Source organism: Chelonoidis abingdonii, chromosome 6 (assembly GCF_003597395.2).
Source record: "Chelonoidis abingdonii isolate Lonesome George chromosome 6, CheloAbing_2.0, whole genome shotgun sequence".
In the NCBI taxonomy this organism is placed as follows: domain Eukaryota; kingdom Metazoa; phylum Chordata; order Testudines; family Testudinidae; genus Chelonoidis; species Chelonoidis abingdonii.
Window position 1 is genome coordinate 62,716,715 of NC_133774.1, and position 21,075 is coordinate 62,737,789.

The following is a 21,075-nucleotide window of genomic DNA, read 5'->3' on the forward strand; positions in this document are numbered from 1 at the left end:
TTGCACAAGGAAGTGAGCAAGGAACAATCATTGTTCCCAAGTCCCATAGGGAATCTGTCCAAAGTCTTGCACCTGCCCCATACTCACAGGTGGGGTTGAAGGGCAGATATCCAATGTGAAGAGGAAGAACAAGGAATAGGAGTCTGATAACTCCATGGGGCCCAGAAGCCAGAGGAGAGAAGGAGTCTGAAAGCTAATGTAGAGGCACTGGGCCATCATGTGGTTGGAACTGGCCTTAAGCATATCTCCAGGGACTTGTGAGTTCTCAGGGCAGTGTCCTCCATTTATGTTGTCTTTGGGGGACGGAGATGGCACACACATGCACACTTTCCCTTCCAGGAATGATTTCAGAATAAAACAGCAGCCATCATGTGGTTCTAATACATGCACTTTTCTTTACATTAGCAGTAAAGTCCCAAAATATTACTTACAGACTGGTTCTTCACTGTCCAAATCAGTACACATTTCAAAAACCTAGTTCAACCCAGATTACTTTTTAAAGGGTATTTATCTGGAGCAAAAGGTGTATCTTGGGAATTAAGTGACTCCATATGTAACAGATATTTTAATAATCAAAAACATTCCAAGCTACTCCAGAGGGTTAAATTGGCAACAGTCTAGCAGATGCAATTTGGTCCCCAGTCAGAGATTGGTATTTGCAGCAGTTCTATCCTCAACAACTAAGGAATGGTCTCACATAGGTAAATGGTCTTGCCTAGCTCAGAGAAGAAAAACAGACAGGTATGTTCCTGAGCTTCACTCCTCAGTCAGATTCTTTCTGCAGATCTTGAGGTGATTAGAGCTTTCAAGGACAGAGGACCTACCTCTCAACTCCCTCCCAAGGAAAAGTGCTATCCAACCTAAATTTACTAAGACATGAAACCACAGTAAGATTTTTTTAAAATGTTAATTAATCAACTATACAGATATTTCCCTGAGGGAAATATGTACAAACTAATTCTCTTGTTAACGTATTCCTGTACAGGAAGGTCAATGGATATGCTGATTAAAGGAAAACTGACAAGCAAGAGAATTTCTTCTCTTCAAAAGGTGGCATGTCCACTGAACCTTACCCAAGGGCAGTAACCAACGGCATCTTAAAAGAGATTGTGGCGGCCAGGGAGAAGGTGATACATGAGCAAAGGAGGTTGACTGGGTCACCACAGCAACAACAGCCTTCGTAAAGAAGCCACATTGGCTAAGAATTAGGTATTTATTTTGGAATGTTTGGTGAATGGCTTATACACTAGATCTATGGGCTGCTTTGCAAATACTTCTGCCAAGGTGGCAGCCTTCTCTGTCACTTCACACATGCCACTTCAAAAAAGAAATTTATTCTGAGACTAGAAAATTAAACTACAAACGCTTTCATAAGATTTTCTGAATTTTTTACCATTTACTTAATTTTTCTTTAGCAATGCAAACACTTGTAATGATTCAGGTGATTCAGTCTGGTGTAGTTTAAATGGTACCTATCACTATGGATTGCAGTCAAGATTCTGAAAATTGAGTGTGGGCTAGGAAGTGAATAATCAATGTGACTGAGTACACAGCAAGTCATTCATCCCACAATACAGCCAACTGCATTTCCCTCTGGACTCGGAGAAAATGCCTTTGGAACTTTTGTAAGAATTTATTTTTTGCTGGCATAAGTGAGGAGGGACAAGATAAACACATGAAGATAGACGGGATAAGATCAGGTTGAAGTAGGGATTTTTGTGCTATAATGTACTGAACATGGCTGGTGAACAATTATTTAACCAATTTAAACAGAATTATAAAACTACTGATAAAGAATAGTCTTTCCTTTACTAAAAGGTGAAAAAAAAAGTCAGTTTATGCATTTGGGCTGTGCTCTGCTGTAACAGATTGTTGCTCCTTTGCTGTTTATTACCATTGCATATATAATACATAGGAATTAGTGCTCCACTCAAAGTCATGAAGCAGCAGTGACAGTGATAATAACCATACCTTTGTGCAGAGAGCCTCAGCTTCTGTAATTCTACCAGTCTCTTTTAAACCAGTAATAGCCTGACAAAGAGACCAGACTTCAAGAGCCTGGATGTACTCAGCTGAAAGGTCCTTTTCTTTAGCTGTAAATGTAAACATGCATTTAAGAATGTATTGCTGGATATGCTCTAGTGCCCTGCCACATATCAGGCTTGAGTCATAGTATGTAAAGAAGATCTAGTGCATATCACGATTATAGGTCAGACAGGCTAAGTGACAGTACTCCCTGGTATTTTTATTACATACATACATACTATATACACACCACATATAAACACATACACACACACGGCAAAACAGACCTAGAAAGAGCACAGTTTTTATTTTGTTTTTTAGGTAGGTATCAATTTGTAGAGTTGATAAAATAACTGAAGCATGCATTTTACAGAAATTAATTTTCAAAATAATAAGAAAAGTCAGTCAAACATTAGCCCTTTTAGTAAGGGAGGCTATAGATACAATGAACAAAGGCAGGCTATCCCAGATCAAAACTTCTCTAGCATAAAATACATAATATATCAATTTATTGATTTAAATATCAGACCACTGCAGAAGTATTGAAAATAAAATGTTTCCAAGCCAGGACACCTGGAGTTAAGATTCTGTAAATAATCTTAGTTCTGACCCTGTATCCTTTGCTTACCTACCAAGGATACCAGTATTCAGAAGTATTATAGTGAGAATTTAAGAAGTAATTTGTGAGTAATCATTAGCTTCTTTTCCATTTGTGAATTGTCCACAAAAACTTATTATTTTCTCAAATGCATTACATTCGCAGAAGTTTGGTAAAAAATTTTGAACAACTTTTTGTCTATAAACAAAGCAGTTCATTGTGAGTGTTTGATATTCAAAATATGCGTTGAGTTGAGTAGTGCTCCTTGTACACAATTTACATTGTTTTGTTTGCGTTCCAGGGTTGGATAAGAAACTCTTATGAACAGCAATATTTTGTATCAGAAATCTGATTCTAAGTTCAAAAGTCTCTTTCAACAAATATTTTACTATTTGCTCAAGATTCACTCTGAATATTTTTCTTAGCAAAGCTGTTTGATAGAATATTTATCAAAAGCCAAAGAATATCACCATTTTTAAAAATTTGGAATGAATAGTTATAGAAGTTATAGAACATCTGCTCATATTACTGTACAACTATGCCATTTTTTAGACAGTGCTGTGAATTCTACACAAGGTTCACTGTGGTACTGTGACTGTGGCACTCTAGTCTGGTCCCTCTTCATAAAATGGCCACCAACGTCAGAGGTGCATCAGGTCCATTTCTCAAGGATAGGATCCAAGAGCCTTATGGGGAGGAGGCAGAAAAGACTAGAACCTTCACTCTATTTAGAGGCTCAAGGAGATGGGATTTCTGGTTCCTAGTAGAATGGTAGTTGGGTTTACTTGGTATGGCTTTAGAAATCTGCTACTGCCTCAGCTCCTCCTTCCTTCCAATTAAATCAGACTTCATGCTGCAGGTGTTCTCACTAACTCTCCCCTTTTGAATTTTGTTAATACAAACACTAATCTACCATCCAGTCTTTCCTGCTGGCTCACCATCCTTGGTACAGGTTTTAGGCCCGTCTTGCTGAGCATCTTCTCCTAGCAAGCCCCTGCTACTTGCATGTTTGTCTCCTAGGCCAGCCTAGGACCCTGGAGAGTTACTCAGCCTTGACCTCCTCACTAACCCTTTCCTGGATGCTTTGAATGAAGCATTCACTTCCAGGTCTGTACTCACTGAATGATCACAGGCTGCCCTCATGTCTCCCAGCATAGTACTTAGTCACATGCTCCTTGTCACATGACCCGTGTATTCATTCCCTCTCCTTGGTAGACTAAGTCTGGCATAGGTGCAGCCAAGCCCCAGCCTTGTAAAGGGACTGTGACAATCCATATACACATTAGAAATAAGAAGTGAATTGTTAATACTCATCACCATAAGCAAGAAGTAATCAGATAGGTAAGCTAGACATTTTCCCCTTATGATTGTCATTATTTATTCATTATTTAAATCCAGTTGAACCAAAAAAGCATGTCTGGGAACATGCTAATTTATAAACAACAGGTTAAAATACATGGCAATGCCCTTGATGACAAGCAATATAAGCATTGTTTAATATTAAGAAGATCAGTTGCTTGAGAGTCACTACCAGCCTGCATTTAACTAGTATAAGCGAGTTATGTTTTTCTAAGCAATTTTCTTTACATTACTATTGACGACTTTACAAGACAAAACAAAACAAAAAAACCCCACAAACCAGAAGCATTGATTGTTTTCCTCTTACAAAATTATGAAAATTAAGAAGGTTTGTATAAAACTTACTTTTGGCTGAAACTGTGGCTACAAGTGTCATTTCTAGGTTTCTTTTCTTAGGCTGTGTGTTGTTCAAATAGACAACAGTATTTTCAGCATGGCAAGCACCCATTAGCACTGCCCATGTAGCAGGATCATCTGAAAACATATTTTAAAAATTGCCCATATTTTCAATATTATCAGCATGCCATTTACAGAAGTCTCCAATTGATATATGATTTATCACAACAGTCAAGGGATCCATAAAAAATTATACAAGACAAAAATAGTTAGAATCAAGTAAAGAAATCAATGGGATCTTTGGTTAGTGAGGGGGCTCAATAACTTCGGGAAAAGAAGTCCGGACATAAGGCTCTGTCTTTGTAATTTCTACAAGTTCAGACCTAATTCTGCTCTCAAATGCAAGGGAGCTAAATGGGAGTTGCACATGTATGTTAAGTGACATTTAACGAATCACTGAATTGCATTTAATTCTAGTTTTATAAGAAAAGGACTAGAAAATAAAACTTGACAATTAGAGCACCAATTAAAAAAACAACAATACTGCATTCTCCTATACTAGCTAGTGCAGTATTATATTATGCAAGAGCATGTTCTGTGGGACTTTTTTAGAACTCAAGTTTGCTTTCACATAGTGACTGGTGCTTTTGTAAAGATGATATTTTTCCAAGTCTGATGGCTTGGTCATTTCTTTCACCTTTAGAACACAGCGTTTCATAAGGATCCCCCACTGGTGTTGGAGAGAGAATAGTTCATAAGTATTATGTAGTACTGCAATCCAGAACAAAAAGGGAGAACAGTGAAGTTAGGGTCCTAAAATGGCATAGGAGCATTATGGAGGCAGCTTGTTAAATCTTTAATGAACATGACATTAAAACAGATATTTATAATTTTATCTAAAATATTTAGACTGTGTTTAGGCTAAGTCAGCTTAACAGGGCATAAATCTCAGACACAAGGAAAAAGAGAAGGAAAGATGCAGCACAGCAAGCTTCTCCACACCCCTTCACCAAAGCACCTCAAACTGCCTCATTCCAAAGAGGCAGTCTTGCAAAACGTCAGTCCACACAGTGTGAATTTTCAGTCCTTTGCAACAAGTGTACCATTTGTAACTATTTTCTTTTTTTAAACCACAGCGTGGGCACATGTCTATGAGGAACTGGACTGACAGCACCAGTCATTTTACTTATGACTCCAGACTGATTTGTGCTTAAACCCATTGTCCTAAAGTAAACATTTTCCAATTTTTAATATAAACAGTGCAACTGAGATGATCTCAAATGTATGCAAGACATGATAAGTCCTATTGCACATGATAGATAAAGATGTAGGACAGCTGTAGGTTTATTTTCTGATGTGAGAAATTGATTAAAAGAACATCAGAAGTACTCTATCAAAGACAAAATTTTTGCAGACTACGATTAACACTTAAAAGTGCCTTCTGTTTAATGTTTGTGAAACTATTTGATATCTTCAATTTTCCCAGCATCCTTGTGCAAAAGTAACAATTAGATCCACATTACTGAGGGGGAATGGAGGCACATTGAAATTAAATAACTGCGAACAACTACAGTTTTTCAGAGCAAGGAAGAGAATCCAAGCCAGACTCAATCCTGCTGCAGTCCTATGAACTAACCACAAGAATCTTTACTATAGAGAAATGAAAAAACCTGGGCCACTGATAACCACTTAAGAACAGATTTCAAACACCTGTTGCCACAAACTGCATTCCTGCTTTCTGCTTGCAACAGCACAAATCTAGCAGGGTGTGAATGTGGTTTTTTCAAGCTACATATTTACATCACTTTTTGACAAATGACACTTATAAAAAATGATTTTTTAAAAATAATTTACCTTGAATAACTGGGGTAAGTTAGGGAATCTCACTGGTTTGGATAGTTAAATGAAACTGGATATTCATTACAAAATATACACTACTGAAAACAGTCCAGCATTGGCAGGGGGAGATTTTTTTCCGCCCCATTAGATTCTTTGATAAATTTCCTATAAGTAACAAGGCATGCAAGAGCATATACCCTGTCATATCACAGTCATACCAAGAGCATTTCATTTAACATTGTATCTATCTCCAGAGCTCCACTGACCTTCCTATGCAAAAAATGTCACCTTTTCTTCCTTAGGTGTACTGAAGTAATTGTCCTATGCAATCTTGTGAAAAGGGTATTTTAAAAATGATTTTAATGAAGTGGGATTGTGAGTTTCCAATATTTACTTTCTTTTGTAAATGCAGGCACCAGACACATAAATGGGAAGTTCATATTTTAAGTATTAGGGATTTAACATTCTGTTCAAGATCTGTACTCGGCTGAGATTTAATTTCAAGCTGTTTGAAAGTTCATTAAAAGTGATACTATATGCATTAGGGATTACATGGAAAACTGTTTTCATTTGAAACAGAAGTTTTATCTAGGCGTTCGAGAAATGTTTAACTACAAAATATTTTAAAAACCATTAGAAAGATGCAAAGCTCTAGCAGAATTTTTTTAAAAGCAAATTCTATATTTAGAAAAATTATTAAATAAGTTTTATTCCACTAGAAAGAATTTGACTTTGAAGAGGAAATTTCAAAATTTATGTATTAGTAAATGTATGGCTAAAGAGATGCTGAATTCTGTGCTAAGCAGAGCATGAAAAGTATGGACAGTGACATTACAAGTTTCACCTACTCTTAATTGTTTAAACTCTGACAAAGATGGACCTTCAGGAGTGAGAAATTAGTTTAGTCTCTATGACCCAATCCATCTTCGGCCTCTGCAGAGACCACAAATAAGGTGGTCATCTATTGTGATAGGTTCACTAAAAACTGGACAGATTATTTCACACAGACCAAACACATTCATATGAGAACTACTTGCAGTCCTTGCCAAAAAGGAAAGCACTGAATATGCACAATATTTCTAATCCTGTACTTCTCAAGTACTCCATTCTATGTAGGTTACAGAGTCAGATAGAGCGAGGCCGAAATATGCCTAAACAGGAAATACAAGGTGTTTGCGGAGCAGGGAGAGAAAGTTATACAAGTCATTTTGCTCACTCCCTACCCATGTTGGTTTAAGAAGTGAAATTGCATCCAACATCTTAATAAGATTTATATTTCACTATAAGCACACAGAGAAAAGAGCTAATGGCTTAATGTGCAGTTATATTCTGGAAAGTGATTAAAATGACACTGAAGAGTTCCATTTTTGTTGGATCAATGGCTAAAACACGTTTCTCAGTTTACACATAGGATAAAAGTCCTAAAGACTCCACATTCCTTAGCTATCCTCTCTGCAAACTCCCCCTGAGACTGGAAAGTCACGCTTTTATTTCTGAATCATGTATCACCACTAATGAGAAGTATTCTACAGACAGAATTTATAGTTTTATTGATGAGTAAGCACAAAATAAGGCAGTCAGATATGTTGATGGGCTCAGTAGAAAAAATACTAGTCCAGGGGTTCTCAACCTTTTTCCTTTCTGAGGCCCCCTGAACATCCTATAAAAATTCCATGGCTCGACTGTGCCATGACAATTGGTTTTCTGCATAAAAGCCAGGGCCAGCATTAGGGGCTACCAAGCAGGGCAATTGCCCAGGGCCCCACGCCACAGGAGGCCCTGTGAAGCTGCTCAGGCTTTTGCTTCAGCCCCAGGCAGTGGGGCTGAAGCTGAAGCTCGGGGCTCCGGGTTCGGGTGGACCCTTGGGCATAGGCATAGTTTTACTTCTGTTTTGGGGGAGCAAGGGCTGGTGGGGCTCCAGCCAAATACGCACAGCAGGGTCCAGGGAGGGAGCGCCACCCTCCACTCCCTGACTCACTCAGGAGGCCATTCCGCCCCTCTGAGCTGGGGGGGGGGGGACAGAACAAAAAAATTTTACTTGGGGGGGGGATTCAGTTCATAAAGTTTGAAAATCGCTCAGGGTGCAGAGAGGGGGTAGCTAGGGGCTGTGTGAAGTGAGGGGAGTAGCTCAGGTTGCAGGGACGGGGTAGCTAGGGGCTGTGTGCGGGCAGAGGGTAAGCTAGGGACTGAGTGTGTGTGTGTGGGAACTCCCAGTGCAGCTCCCAGTTTCAGCAGGGGGAGGTGCACTGGGGCTGCCAGCTTCAGCCCCACGCTACCCCTGGGTGGGATGGGCGGGGGGGGGCGGGAACCGCCGCTTCAGCTCCATGCGCTCCCTGCTTCAGCACTGGGACCTGGGGCACCGGGTTCAGTCATGGTGCTCAGCAGCCCCTGAAAGGGCTCACAAACCCCTGCTCTAGTCTGGATACAACACAGGCCACAGAACTTCCTCCAAATAATGCCTAAAGCATATATCATAGAATCCAGCTCAATATCTTCTACATTAAGTGCCTGAGAAGTTTTGTGTACTAGCAGCGACATCACTGAGTCCCAGAGAACTCTTTCAGATTAGGCTACATGTTAAGTGTTATTACAAAGAAGGGAATGTTTTAAGAAGCTCCATGGAATATAATTTCCTTTGCTTCATAATGATGGAATTTTGTGTACTTTAACTGTGCACTTATTGTAGTGTTTCCAAACACTACTCGGAGGTTACGGGACAATATTTTACTTTTGTCTAACATTTGTGAAGAACCTGCTTCTCCCTGAACATCTCTGTGTATTCTGCAATCCCAGAACAGCTCCACATTTTCAACAAACATTTACTTCTGTCCCATACAAGTCCAGTGTTCCCACTTCAGTTACTGTATTAAGGTTGCAAACTCAGGCACTCAAAAATTAAGAAATGCCAGAATCAAACATGCCTTGGCAACCTTAATTCACCTCCCTTGTGTATATACATTATGATACAGAAGTTAATTACATAGGACCCCTACCTCATTCAGTGTACAGAGTGGACGGGTGCTCACTTAATGAGCAGCTATTCAACGTTGTGTTTTCTCTTCATGGTGCAATGTGTGGCCCCCAACCACACACTGAACAAAATGTGTAACTTCCTAGGTTTTTATTTTTAAACCAAACTGAAAAAACAAATTCCATCAAGTAGCACTATATCAACAACCACATGGTACATCAGTAGGGGTGGAAACTTAAGATCCACTGCCCAGACCTCTGCCACTTAAGTTAGTAGAAGTAGTAAGTTGTCATCCTCTGTGGACCAGAATTGGAGCGGCGGGGAGGCAGGGGCACACAAACTTTGCCAGTGCATTTCACAGATATTGCTATGGGCAGAGGAACGGTGTAACTCAGGAATTCTATATTATATTCCAGGCTTTGGAGGGGAGTGTGCTCTAGAGGTCAAACTGTTCTGCTCATTTCAGGGCTTGCCCTTCTGCCCTGTTCCCTCCATCCTGATCTCTGTACCATACTATCTCTTCCCTACCCCTGATTTCTTGTCCAGTCTCATTCTCCTTGCCTATCCAATCCCAGCCTCCACTCTTCTGCTTCCACTCTCGGTGTCTCTGCCTGCTCTTCTCTGTACCAGTCTCAGACTACTTGCCACAATCTACTCCTTTCCCTCCCACCTGGTCCCCTCTGCATTCAAATTAGATTGCTTCATCCTCCGGGCTGCCAAGGTGTCAGCAGGGAGATCACTGAAAGCACGGGAGAGAGAGAGACTCTGCTCTCAGTTCCAGTGCCCAGACTGAAGCAGCTATTACAGGGAAAGTCTAGCTTTGCCTCATCCTCCGGGCTGCCAAGGTGTCAGCAGGGAGATCACTGAAAGCACGGGAGAGAGAGAGAGACTGCTCTCAGTTCCAGTGCCCAGACTGAAGCAGCTATTACAGGGAAAGTCTAGCTTTGCCCTTGTAGTCTGAAGGTAGCATGCTAAGTTGCTCTGTGGGGACGGTGCCCACCCAGACCAGTCAGCACTAGAGGCTCAAACATGTTCAGAGTGGATGGAATCTTTCTTGATTTTAGCAGCTAAAATGTCCATAACCTCTATGAGCAAGTACAAACTGGGTTTATTCTAGGTTTTATAATTTGACTTAATTTGGGCAAGTTTTCGTAGGGATGGCAAAAAGGCACATCCAATCACACAAAGGCCACTACCCTGCCAAATTACAAGTCCTGGACTCCAAAGCACAAGGTGCTAACTTTGTTGACAGAAAAGATCACCAGAAATTTTTTTTTAAATGGAAAAATGTATTTTCTCTTAAACCCATTCCCCGAAACAGCTGAACTGTTCTGGCTGAAATTTTCCAAACTAAAATTCAGCCTATAGGCCAATACTCACAATGGAAAATTTTAGACAAATGGATAATAGTTTGACAAAGTCATAAGTACCTGAAAACAGAAACTTATGAGAAGCATTGGGCAACAAAGCTAACACGCACCAGTAGCAGACCCGCCTATACAATTATTTGCATTATCATAGTGCCTACAAATCCAGGTCATGGACCAGGGTCGCACTGGGACAGTGTCTAATGCTCCAGGGAGATCTCAATTTATGTATAAGACAAAATACAACAGATGGAACAATAAGACAGTATTGGTCAGCGTGACTGGCAGTGGTCTCAGCACACCAGCAGCCTACACTGTTAAAGTTTTTGTAGGCATCATAGCAGAGGAGATTTTTTGAGAAGGGATGTGAAGGAGAACAATGAATAAATACTGGAAAATGAAACAAAGCTACAGAAAGTGTCAAATCATCCTATATCTGTGAGAAAGTGATAAAAAAGTATAGTTTTTATGTATTATGTTAATGCATACCACAGTATTAACATTGTAGAAGAAATTTAACATTTTGGTATTTGACATCTGAGTACCTGATTTCATAATCTCAACATTAGTTTTGCATATACTATAATAACAAAGATTGCCATTTGCTAACAGGACAGCTGCCTACAGTACTAACCAACATTCAATAAATTAATACACTGTTTGCAATCCAAACTCTCAAAAATCATGAATACACCTTTCCTGGTCAGTGCAGCAGGTTATATAATTCATTGAGCATTCGAATTTTGTGACTGGTGTGTGAAACAACCACTACCACAGATCTCTTCTCTCACTGGGAGATTAAATAATTTCCAATGTTGTCAAAGTGAGCCTCAACTTCAGCACTTACCTATCCCTTGATGTGTTTAAACAGTCCTTGGAAAGCTAGTTCTATTTTACTTGATCAAAGGACTCTCCCTGAAATATTACTGGAATCCTGTCTTAACAAATAGAAGAAGTTTAAAATAAAAAACACAGTATGAAAGTTTGTGATAGAGTAATGATCACCTGGAAAAAGATGGACTGCCTTTTGGATATCTTTCAGTGCGTTGCCTCTCTCATCTTCAGCTGAATGACATCCTATCGCCAACTGATTAACTGCAGAATGCAGCAGGGCTTTCTACACATGAAGAATAAGCAACATTAGAGTGCTTCAATATTACCTTAGAAAAAGCCAAAACATGTTCACTTTAGGATTATTTATTGAATTAAAAAGTCTGAAGTGAAAAACAAACCTTTCCATGGTTTAAATCAAGTATATGAGCAACATTTCCTGCCACAGCTCCACCCTACAAGATAAATTACAAGATTACATCACTATTATTTAATGCCAGGGTTTTACAAGGGATGTTGAAATGATATGATCATTCTTCTGATCTTGACCTTGATCAGCAATATGAACTAATTTTCCAAGCTGTTTTCCAAGTATTTTCTCTTCCAAGCTGATGCATAGTGTTATTTATTTATTTTAAGGAGACCATCACTGCTTTTGTTAAAGCATACACACAAAGAAGATAGTTGCGCATGCAACTTGTCAGAAATGCAATTGTGAACGCAATCATAATAGTAGTTCTTATTAATTAGTGTACAATAGCATAATAAATGTATTACTGAACTCTACTCAAATATAAATATACGTTGCTTAACACATGGTCATAGCTTAATATATGTGATAATTGCAACACACATACCTTTGCATTTTGTGGCGTATACAGAGGAACAAGTCGAGACAGAAGAGCCCAAAGGGCAGGATCATCTGGGTTACTACAGAAGAGAGTAAGCATATTCAGATTTGCATTTCCTATAGAAATTACTTAGCCACGTGAATCCTGCTTGTCAAATCTCTGGATAGGCATCTACTTTCATACCTCCTACTGTAATCAACTCTCACATCTCTAATCTTAAAAGAAGTTAGGCAAACAGCTTCCATGGCTAGTGACAAAGTGAATAGACATATACGATTATAGATGAGATAGACTATATTCTCCCTAATATATCAGTGTCGTCAAAAAACAGGGACATGTTATTAAAGATCAGAAACCTGCTCTGAGATAAGGGAATTTAAGATAATCTGGAAACAGAGATGAATAGGATAACTGTCTGAAACATTTGAGAGGTTATAGTACAAGTTGTTGGCTGTTAATGGCATAACCAAAAGCAACAGTTTGAAACTCAATGCCACCTCCCCCACATTTAAGTTAATCAAAAAACATTAAGCTAATGGAATCAACTGCCTAAGAAACCATTTAAGATTACATTAGATAAAACCTGAGGGATCAGTGCAGAGAAGAATCTGGTGCAATGCAGACCTTTCCTAGCTTTATCAGTAAGATTCTATTGAACAATCAGAGACTGGACAATGAGCACACAGAAGTTTATGGTACACACGCTGACCATAAGTACATTCATAACTGCGTACCACAGTGTAATGTGGTCCTAAGAGTAAAACAAACAATCTGATCCCATAAAAAGGTGGTATGATAGTATTTCAGAAATGAAAGAATAAAGGCAGCTCCTACCATTTGACTTGATCTAAATGAATCATGCTCGACACTCTTAAGATACCAGAGTTTGTCTCGAGGTATGTTGTAAAAGTGTAGATATTTGCTTAGTAAGTCTTGTTCCAACACTCACAAAGTTTTAAAAGGATAATTTTGGGAGGGTAAAAGTTTAATTGCCATTAATGTACAAAAATGCAGACTACACACCTATGGACAGCTTTGGAAGCTTGCCTCTGCACTCCCACATTTCTACCTTGCAGTGCATACACAGCAGATGTAATAAGGCATCTCTCATAAATGTTATCCTTGCTTTTTGTGTGCTTCAGTAATTCTTTAAGGGCTGCTGTTGCAAGTGTAGCATCCTGCTTTGCCAGACCTAGAGCGCACAGAGCGTGCAGGCTTTCTATGGTAGGTTCCTTTAATAGAGAGCTGTAAATCCAATGGAAAACAAGTTATTATGTAACACAATACTAGCCTCAAGTATAGTTTGCAGGATTTATCATCTACTTCCACTAGTTATAGTGTTGTAAGTGCAGACAGTAACTTACTTACAAGATTCTTTCCAAATTGTAACTACCTCTTCAGAGCAATAAAACATCCTCTTTAGCTCATAGTATGTTTGAATTCCTAATCCATAATAATGTGGTGCACTGAATTAATGTCTCATGACAAGACTCTCAAACTCAGTCTTACATCAATATTCTTAAATCCTTTGGATAATATTGGGTACAAGGAGTAATGTGGGTTTCAGCTTTTAAAGCTCATGACTATTGCTTGGCAAGAACTGGGCATGTTTAGTTGTCTTTGTTTAAAAAGAGTAGCCATAAAAAATGAATCCTAACAGAGACAAATATCTCCTGAACTCTGCGCATCTACTTTCTCTTGAAGCAAACTTTTCTCCAATAGTATACATAATCTTATATAAACTCAATTACTCATACTAAGCAATCTGATTTTTGGGAAGGAGGTTTGCTTCCCGCCGACCACCACTATCTAAGGACATGGCAGTATTTGACATGTGATTTAAATAATTTGGTTATGAGAGCTTTGATTTAGATTCCGCAGAGTAAAAAGGATCAAATCTCTGCCAGGAAAAGAATTCCCTCTTACATAAAGTTGTGTTTCAGGTAGCTGCAGAATTTCTGTATAATTTTCCAAGATCATCTAAGTTAAAATTAATTGTGTTTGAGTAATAAAATCTGCACAGAGCTAGCATTCAGGGTACAGGATATATGCATTTCCCAGTTTAAAAAAACAGATGGGGGAGGGGAAAGAATATTTACATCTTCTGTCAGTATCTCATATTTAGCAGTCTGCACTGTACCATGAATACAAATATGACTACTATAACTCCATGCTATAGCAACAGGAATCAAGAAGGGAGACAATCTGCAGTCCAGTCAGTAGATTAGTCCTGCTGTTCCACATGCTTAACTACATGCGCTGCACCTTCCGTGAAGGAAAAATGTGCAAGGAGGTTAGGAAATTAAAATGAAATGTATGTGCATTAGCCACTGTTGGTGAAACTTTAGAGGGGAAATTGGAATACAGAATCAAATGAAGTAATTGCTTTTATTTACTCAAAATAACGTTCATCTCTATAAAGAGTATTCTAAAAACGTATTAAAAACAGCTAACTATATTGCTTCTTAAATAAGTACAAAAGTAGCTGTTATCTACTAGTTTTATAGAAAACTTTGAATAGTGTTAATGCAGAAGCAGAACTGCTTTCCATGAAGAAGTGGGAGAGCTGTAGGGAGAAAAACTAATGCAAAAAAACCCAATACATCACAAGAGATTGCACAAATTCAAGATGTTCTGATATAAGAGAAAATTGCTGTAGGATCATCTGATCAAATTAAAAGGAAACAAGTAACTATCAGAATGTAGGATGATGAGAATTCATTTATTTGGTGGTCACATCCTAAAATTGGAAATAAATATGAATATAAAGGAGATACCTGTTGTAATTTAGCAATGGTACATGAAAAGGTTCCTAAAAATATTGGTCCTATTGTTTCGTTTTAGTATTGATGATTTCACTGGAGGTCAAAAATTTAATATCCTACTTCTATGCTGTGCTGCTAATCAGCGGAAGGAAAACAAAACCTCCAACATCTTGGTTAACCAAATTTTGTGAACTACAGGTGGAAAAATATACTTATGTTATAAAAAGCACAAAAGAATAGGTTGAACAGTTAGACCTTTTGTTTCTTCTGACTCCTACACAAGACAACAGTTATACTCTTTAACATCAGCCATAGACACCAAATATGTCTAATTATGTGAAATTCTTTTTTGAAAGTTTGTGTGTTGCCATCAGTCCTCTGTACGGAGGTAAATCCCAACAGTACAATTTAAAGTCTTGACAGATTTCACTTTGTAATGTTACATGCTTCCAGTTAAAAATGATGCATTTCCAGAGCATTTACTAGTTTTCTTTAAAGCTAGTGATTAATGTTATGTAGGAAGCACTCATTGTTGAAATTTATGTTAAAAATAGAAAGAGCACTTTCGTGACTAACTAGAAACAACATTTTCCTACATCATGTTAATCATCAATTACTCAGGATTTCAAGCACCAGGTAGCAGATCTCCATCGTTTCAGTAACTTGAGGATTTGCTAGCAGGATAGAGGTAGTCAATATGGCCATGTTTCCGACACAGTATTCTTTGATAAACAGGGAAAGTAATGTCAGCCACTCTGCTCAACACTGGGAGCTGAAATGGTAGAGGCTAATTTCTGGCTGTCAACTGCCCAGTAACAGACCAGACACTTTTTGAGTCTTCCAAGTGCTGAAAGATAAAAAACCACTTATAAAATGCAGAGGTGAAAAAGGACTGCTGATCTTCAAGTGAAATCTAGAGAGTGCTGCCATGACACTGTGTGGTGCTTAGAACATTATTCTTTGGGGGATTTTTAATTACTTTAATAAGAAAAAGTTACATTTCTTGTAGCTGAACACCACACAAACACACTTTTCCTAAATTTAAACACACATTTTAGACATACACAGCAAGGTACTCAACAAATGTGAAGATAAGTACTACTGGTAGGTACATTACCACTGCTTTTAGATAAGTTTACAAGCTGCCTTCAGTGTTTGTACCTCATTACTTTTGGGCTAAAAAAAAGTAACCCCCCCAAAAACTTCCAAGTTAAAGCTTCCAAAGGCACTTTCAAATTCTGACAAGGTCTCTCTCTCTCACACACACACACTCATTCTACACCACCCACATACCATTTAAACAGCAACGTCTTTGCAGCATCCACTTTATTCTGTTTGTATTCCATTATTGCAAGGGCTGTCAAGATATGGGCTTTGTCTTGTTCAGATTCGGCAAGAGATAAGGCTGTCTCATAGGCTGGGAATATTAAATTAAGATAAGAATTTAGAAAAGCAACTAAGATTTAAAAGCATTCTGGAATGACAAGATACAGACATGTATATGCACTATGAGAGTCTTTTGTTATATGATCACATACATTTTTCCCTACTGGACCTGCGCCACATTCAGTGCACACGTTGGACACAAAGGGGCAGAATTAAAGGTTGCACAAGCACGTGCAACTGTAAATCTGGAATTTCCTAACTTTTGAGAGTTTGACTTTGAAACCTAAATAAATTTTCATGTGTAATGAATGCTAAAAATTGTTGAAACGTGATAAAGGAACATCTAGGAAAGGAATACATTCTCTTCAGGGCTGGCTCTAGCCATTTCACCGCCCCAAACACGGTGGCGCGCCGTGGGGGGCACTCTGCTGCTCACCGGTCCCGCGGCTCCGGTGGACCTCCCGCAGGCATCCCTGTGGAGGGTCCGCTGGTCCTGCGGCTCCGGTGGACCTCCCGCAGGCGTGCCTGCAGATGCTCCACCGGAGCCGCGGGACCAGCAGACCCGCCGCAAGGACGCCTGCGGGAGGTCCACCGGAGCCGCCTGCTGCCCTCCTGGCAACCAGCAGAGCGCCCCCTGCAGCATGCTGCCTCAAGCACGTGCTTGGCGAGCTGGGGCCTGGAGCCGGCCCTGATTCTCTTGATGTTTCAAGATTCTCTGACCCAAGTAGCAAAAACCCAATTTTAAAGTTTAGCCTCCACCTTTGTTCATAATACCTTTATTTCCTTACCCTCTCATACTGGATGTACAGAGTAAGCAAGTACTGGTACTGCCACACTGTTCTGCCTTGAAAATGTCAATTGATATGTAAAAGATATTTTTTCCAGTACGCTGCAATAGCTCATAGCAACTTTCTGAGTAGCAGTCTGGTGATTATGATGAATTTTATATGAAAATCTGAAAATTCTCTGCCTTTATTATACCCCATACTATCCCAATGCGTGCATAAGTTGGGACAGAATTTTTCGTTCAGATGTACAAAGTCAAAAGGGGGTAAGTGTCCATCTAGAAAATGCCATATTCCTTTAGTGTCAGGCCATGTACTGCACCTTTGTTTAAACAGACACTTACCTTTAATGCTGTCTTGTAAAAGCCCTTTCTTGAAGTAAGCTAGTGCAACTCCTACAATGGAATCTAACTCCGTGAGAGGAGTGGACATGTAAGCCTGGATGGCCTTGTCATATTGACCTATGGCACTGAAAAAAAATAAAAAAAATAAATAAAAAAAAGATATGCCCCAAATCAGCTTTCAACTGCAGTTTTAAGCGGGATCAATTCATGATCTGCACAACCATCAGCTAAATTTACTAACACTGTCTTTTAGAAGCCTAGTACATTAAAACGAAAGGGGGTGAATTTTGGTTTAAAGAAATGTAGAACATTAGAGTACCCTCAACCCTTCATTCTAGGTGGAGTCCGAACTTATTGTTAATGTGGATATTTGAAATCCCATTTCACTTACATGAAAGTTTAGAGCTTGTGTTACTAGCTCAGAAATACTATGTTTAGTCAGATTTGCGAAATAAATAGTTACGGCTTGTTGGAGCTCTCTGATGTGTGTATCAACATATGAGCACACTAATTTTAATTGATCACATATATAATCCAGGGAATGATATTATAGTGTGATACAAAGATACTGCCTAGTGATTGCTATGGGGAAGGAGGAAGAATAGATTTGGCAATCTTACTATGAATAAGACCATCATAGCAGAAATGCAGTCGGACTATTTACTAAAGTTTATTAACAATCATGGGAACTTTGTACTCGCACAAAAATGTTGCATAGTTTTGAATTCTTTCTGGAAGACCAGAAATGACCACACTCACATACAATACACGCAACATGGAATGAGGACATCATGACAACAGTTAGTGAGTCTTTAGTCTACCAAAATCCTCTTAGAAAAATAAATATCATGGGAAGACATGACTTCTCTGGGATGAGGGCAGCCGTTCTATCACCCATGTTGAGGTCAGAGGTAGGTATTTCCTGCTTAAGAAAGATTTACTTCAAAAACCTTGCGTAACAGAGCTGAAGCCACCACAAAGGAAGCAGTTTGAAAGTGTCCTCCGATGTCAAGATTCTCTCCATCCTATGCTCTGAGACGGAATCAGAGGACTAGAAGGCACAGATGCTTCTGACTGTTGAGGCAGACACCATAAAGAGTAGAATTATCTGTGCAATGGTGCTGTTTATAAGAACTAGTTCAAGTCAGTCAGCATGACTCCAAAGGTCAAAGCAATAGCACAGCTCTGCTACAAGAGCAACCCTATCCCAGGAATGCCAGATACAAGATGCCACTCTATGAGGACTTCTCACATAACTTTAGACTCCAATATGGGCAACCTCCTGGAACTGTTGGACACTGATCTCAACAAAAAAATTGAGCTAACCACAACTCACACTACAAACTGGATTACTTGCAAAAAGAAAGGGAATAAATTCAAATTCAGATGGCAGGTAGAAAAACCAAGAGAGTTTGAGCTTCCTTCTGTGCACTACATAAATAGAGACAAGTAATGCTAAGTTAAACCTAACTGTTGTATTATTATGGGTACAGCTCAGAGCTTAAAGAATGGGAAACTGTGAAAGTAATTTAATGAAGGTACATATAAGATACTGAAGCTCTAAATTTTGTGCTGCATATGATAAAAATGGTTTAAGATTAAAATGAAAGTTAAATATGGATAGCTTATCTGCCATAAAGTACCCATTAAATAAAGGATGTGGCCACTCCTTTTTCTGTGGTGGAATTACACAATGTAATACTGTGATACTGCAAGAGGTAACAACTTAAAAAACAAAATAAACACTGCTTACCAGAGTGATCTACCATAATTTTGCATTGATGTGTTATACTTTTCTTTATCTTCAGAGTTCTTCAGCAATGAGACCGCCCTTGAAAGTGACCATAAAGAACAAGCAATTCACAAATATGCCCAAGAGTACAAGCAAATGGTTGTTATACTTTTGCTTATTACTGCCAGTGACTTATCTACACTGTAAGTGTTGTTCTGTCTCTTTAATAATGGTTTAAAATTACAAACATTTGCTGTGTTCAGTGATCACTACTGTATCCATATTATCCCCACTTTTGGGGAAGAACTGTGGTTCCCTGCAGTAGAGACAATGCAACGATACTTAGTGTCCAAAATCATATTGAAAGATTCAATATACTGCAAGGTTCTGTGATAATTTCCATGAAAGGCATTGATTAATTTGCACTTCTTTGAAAAAAAGACAGTTACCTTTTTCTGTAACTGGTGTTCTGCAAAATGTGTTGCTCGTGTCCATTCAGCTTAGGTGTGTGAGCTCGCCACATGCACCGGTGCTGAAGCTTTCCTTCAGCGGTATCCGTAGGGGACCAGCTCTGGTACCCGCTGGAGTGACACATGTATGCAGGAGTAGAAGGGGCACCGCTGGTGCCTTCCACTCTCAGTTCCTTCTTGCCGGAAACTTAGACAGTGGGGAAGGAGGACAAGTCATGGAATGGACATGAGCAACACTCTCCAAGAACACCAGTTATGAAAAAAGGTAACTGTCTTTTCTTCTTCGAGTGATTGGTCATGTCCATTCAACTTAGGTGATTCCCAGCAGTACCCCTGGAGGCGGGTAAGGAGTTCACGGACATGTAGATTACAACACAGCTCTGCCAAACCCAGCATCATCCCTGGTCTGCTGCATGATGGCATAGTGGGCCGTGAATGTGTGTATCGAGGACCACGTCACGGCTTTACAGATGTCCTGAATCAGAACGTGTGCCAGGACGACGACCGAGGATGCCTATGCTCTAGTCGACTGGGCTCTGACAATCGACAGCAGAGGGACTCCCGCTAACTCACAGCGGGTCCGAATGCAAGAGGTGATCCAGTCAGAAATCCTTTGTGTGGACACTGGGAGGCCCTTCATCCTATCAGCTGTAGAAAGGAAAAGCTGAGTCAACTTATGGAAAGGTTTGACAGATATAGGTAGAAATCCAGAGCCCTTCTTATGCCCAAAGTGCGAAGGCACCTCTCTTCACTAGTCTCCTGAGGCTCAGGGGAGAAGACCGGAAAAAAAGATGTCCTGGCTCATGTGGAAAGCAGATACCACCTTGGAAAGGAAAGCCGGGTGGGGCTGGAGCTGGACCTTGTCCTTATAGAAGGCCACGTACAGAAGTTCTGAGATCAGGGCTCACAGCTCGGAGACTCACCTCTCTGATGTCACTGCCACCAGGAAAGCTACCTTCCAACGATAAGTGAGATAGGGAGCACAAGGCCAAAGGCTCAAAGGGCAGACCCAAGAGCCTGGGGAAAACCAAGTTGAATTCCCACTGAGAGGGCGGGGACCAAATTGAGGAAAGAGCCTCTCAAGGCCTCCATGGAACCTGACTGTCATGTCATGGGAGAACACAGTCTGTCCCTGGATTGGTGGATGAAAGACCAAAATGGCCACCAGATGCACCCTGATAGAGGAGCACGCTAGGCCCTAGTTCCTCAAATGAAGCAGGTAGTCCAAGATCGACTGCACTGAAGAATGCGAAGGGGAGATGCCCCATTCGGCTGCCCAGTGGGAGAACCTTCCACTTTGTCGGGAAGGTCTGCCTAGTCGAGGGGTTTCTACTCTTGAGGAGGACCTTCTGGACCCCGTGCCAACAGGCCCATTCCTCAGCAACATCCACGTGGTGAGGTGGAGGGACATAAGGT

The 21,075-nt window shown here is 39.8% G+C and overlaps 1 protein-coding gene across 7 annotated transcripts in view; it reads right to left on the reverse strand.

Annotated features, from left to right (window-relative positions):
• SKIC3 (SKI3 subunit of superkiller complex) overlaps positions 1 to 21,075 on the reverse strand; it is a 77,997-nt gene that overhangs the window by 8,648 nt on the left and 48,274 nt on the right. For all 7 annotated transcript variants that reach the window (XM_032798698.2, XM_032798697.2, XM_032798703.1 and 4 more), the window contains 9 exons: positions 19,211 to 19,288; positions 17,458 to 17,582; positions 16,236 to 16,359; positions 13,201 to 13,422; positions 12,184 to 12,256; positions 11,728 to 11,781; positions 11,501 to 11,612; positions 4,328 to 4,456; positions 1,972 to 2,093 (listed from right to left, as the gene is read on the reverse strand). In XM_032798698.2, coding sequence (XP_032654589.2) covers positions 1,972 to 2,093; positions 4,328 to 4,456; positions 11,501 to 11,612; positions 11,728 to 11,781; positions 12,184 to 12,256; positions 13,201 to 13,422; positions 16,236 to 16,359; positions 17,458 to 17,582; positions 19,211 to 19,288 — 1,039 coding nt within the window. The remainder of the gene's footprint in view (positions 1 to 1,971; positions 2,094 to 4,327; positions 4,457 to 11,500; positions 11,613 to 11,727; positions 11,782 to 12,183; positions 12,257 to 13,200; positions 13,423 to 16,235; positions 16,360 to 17,457; positions 17,583 to 19,210; positions 19,289 to 21,075) is intronic.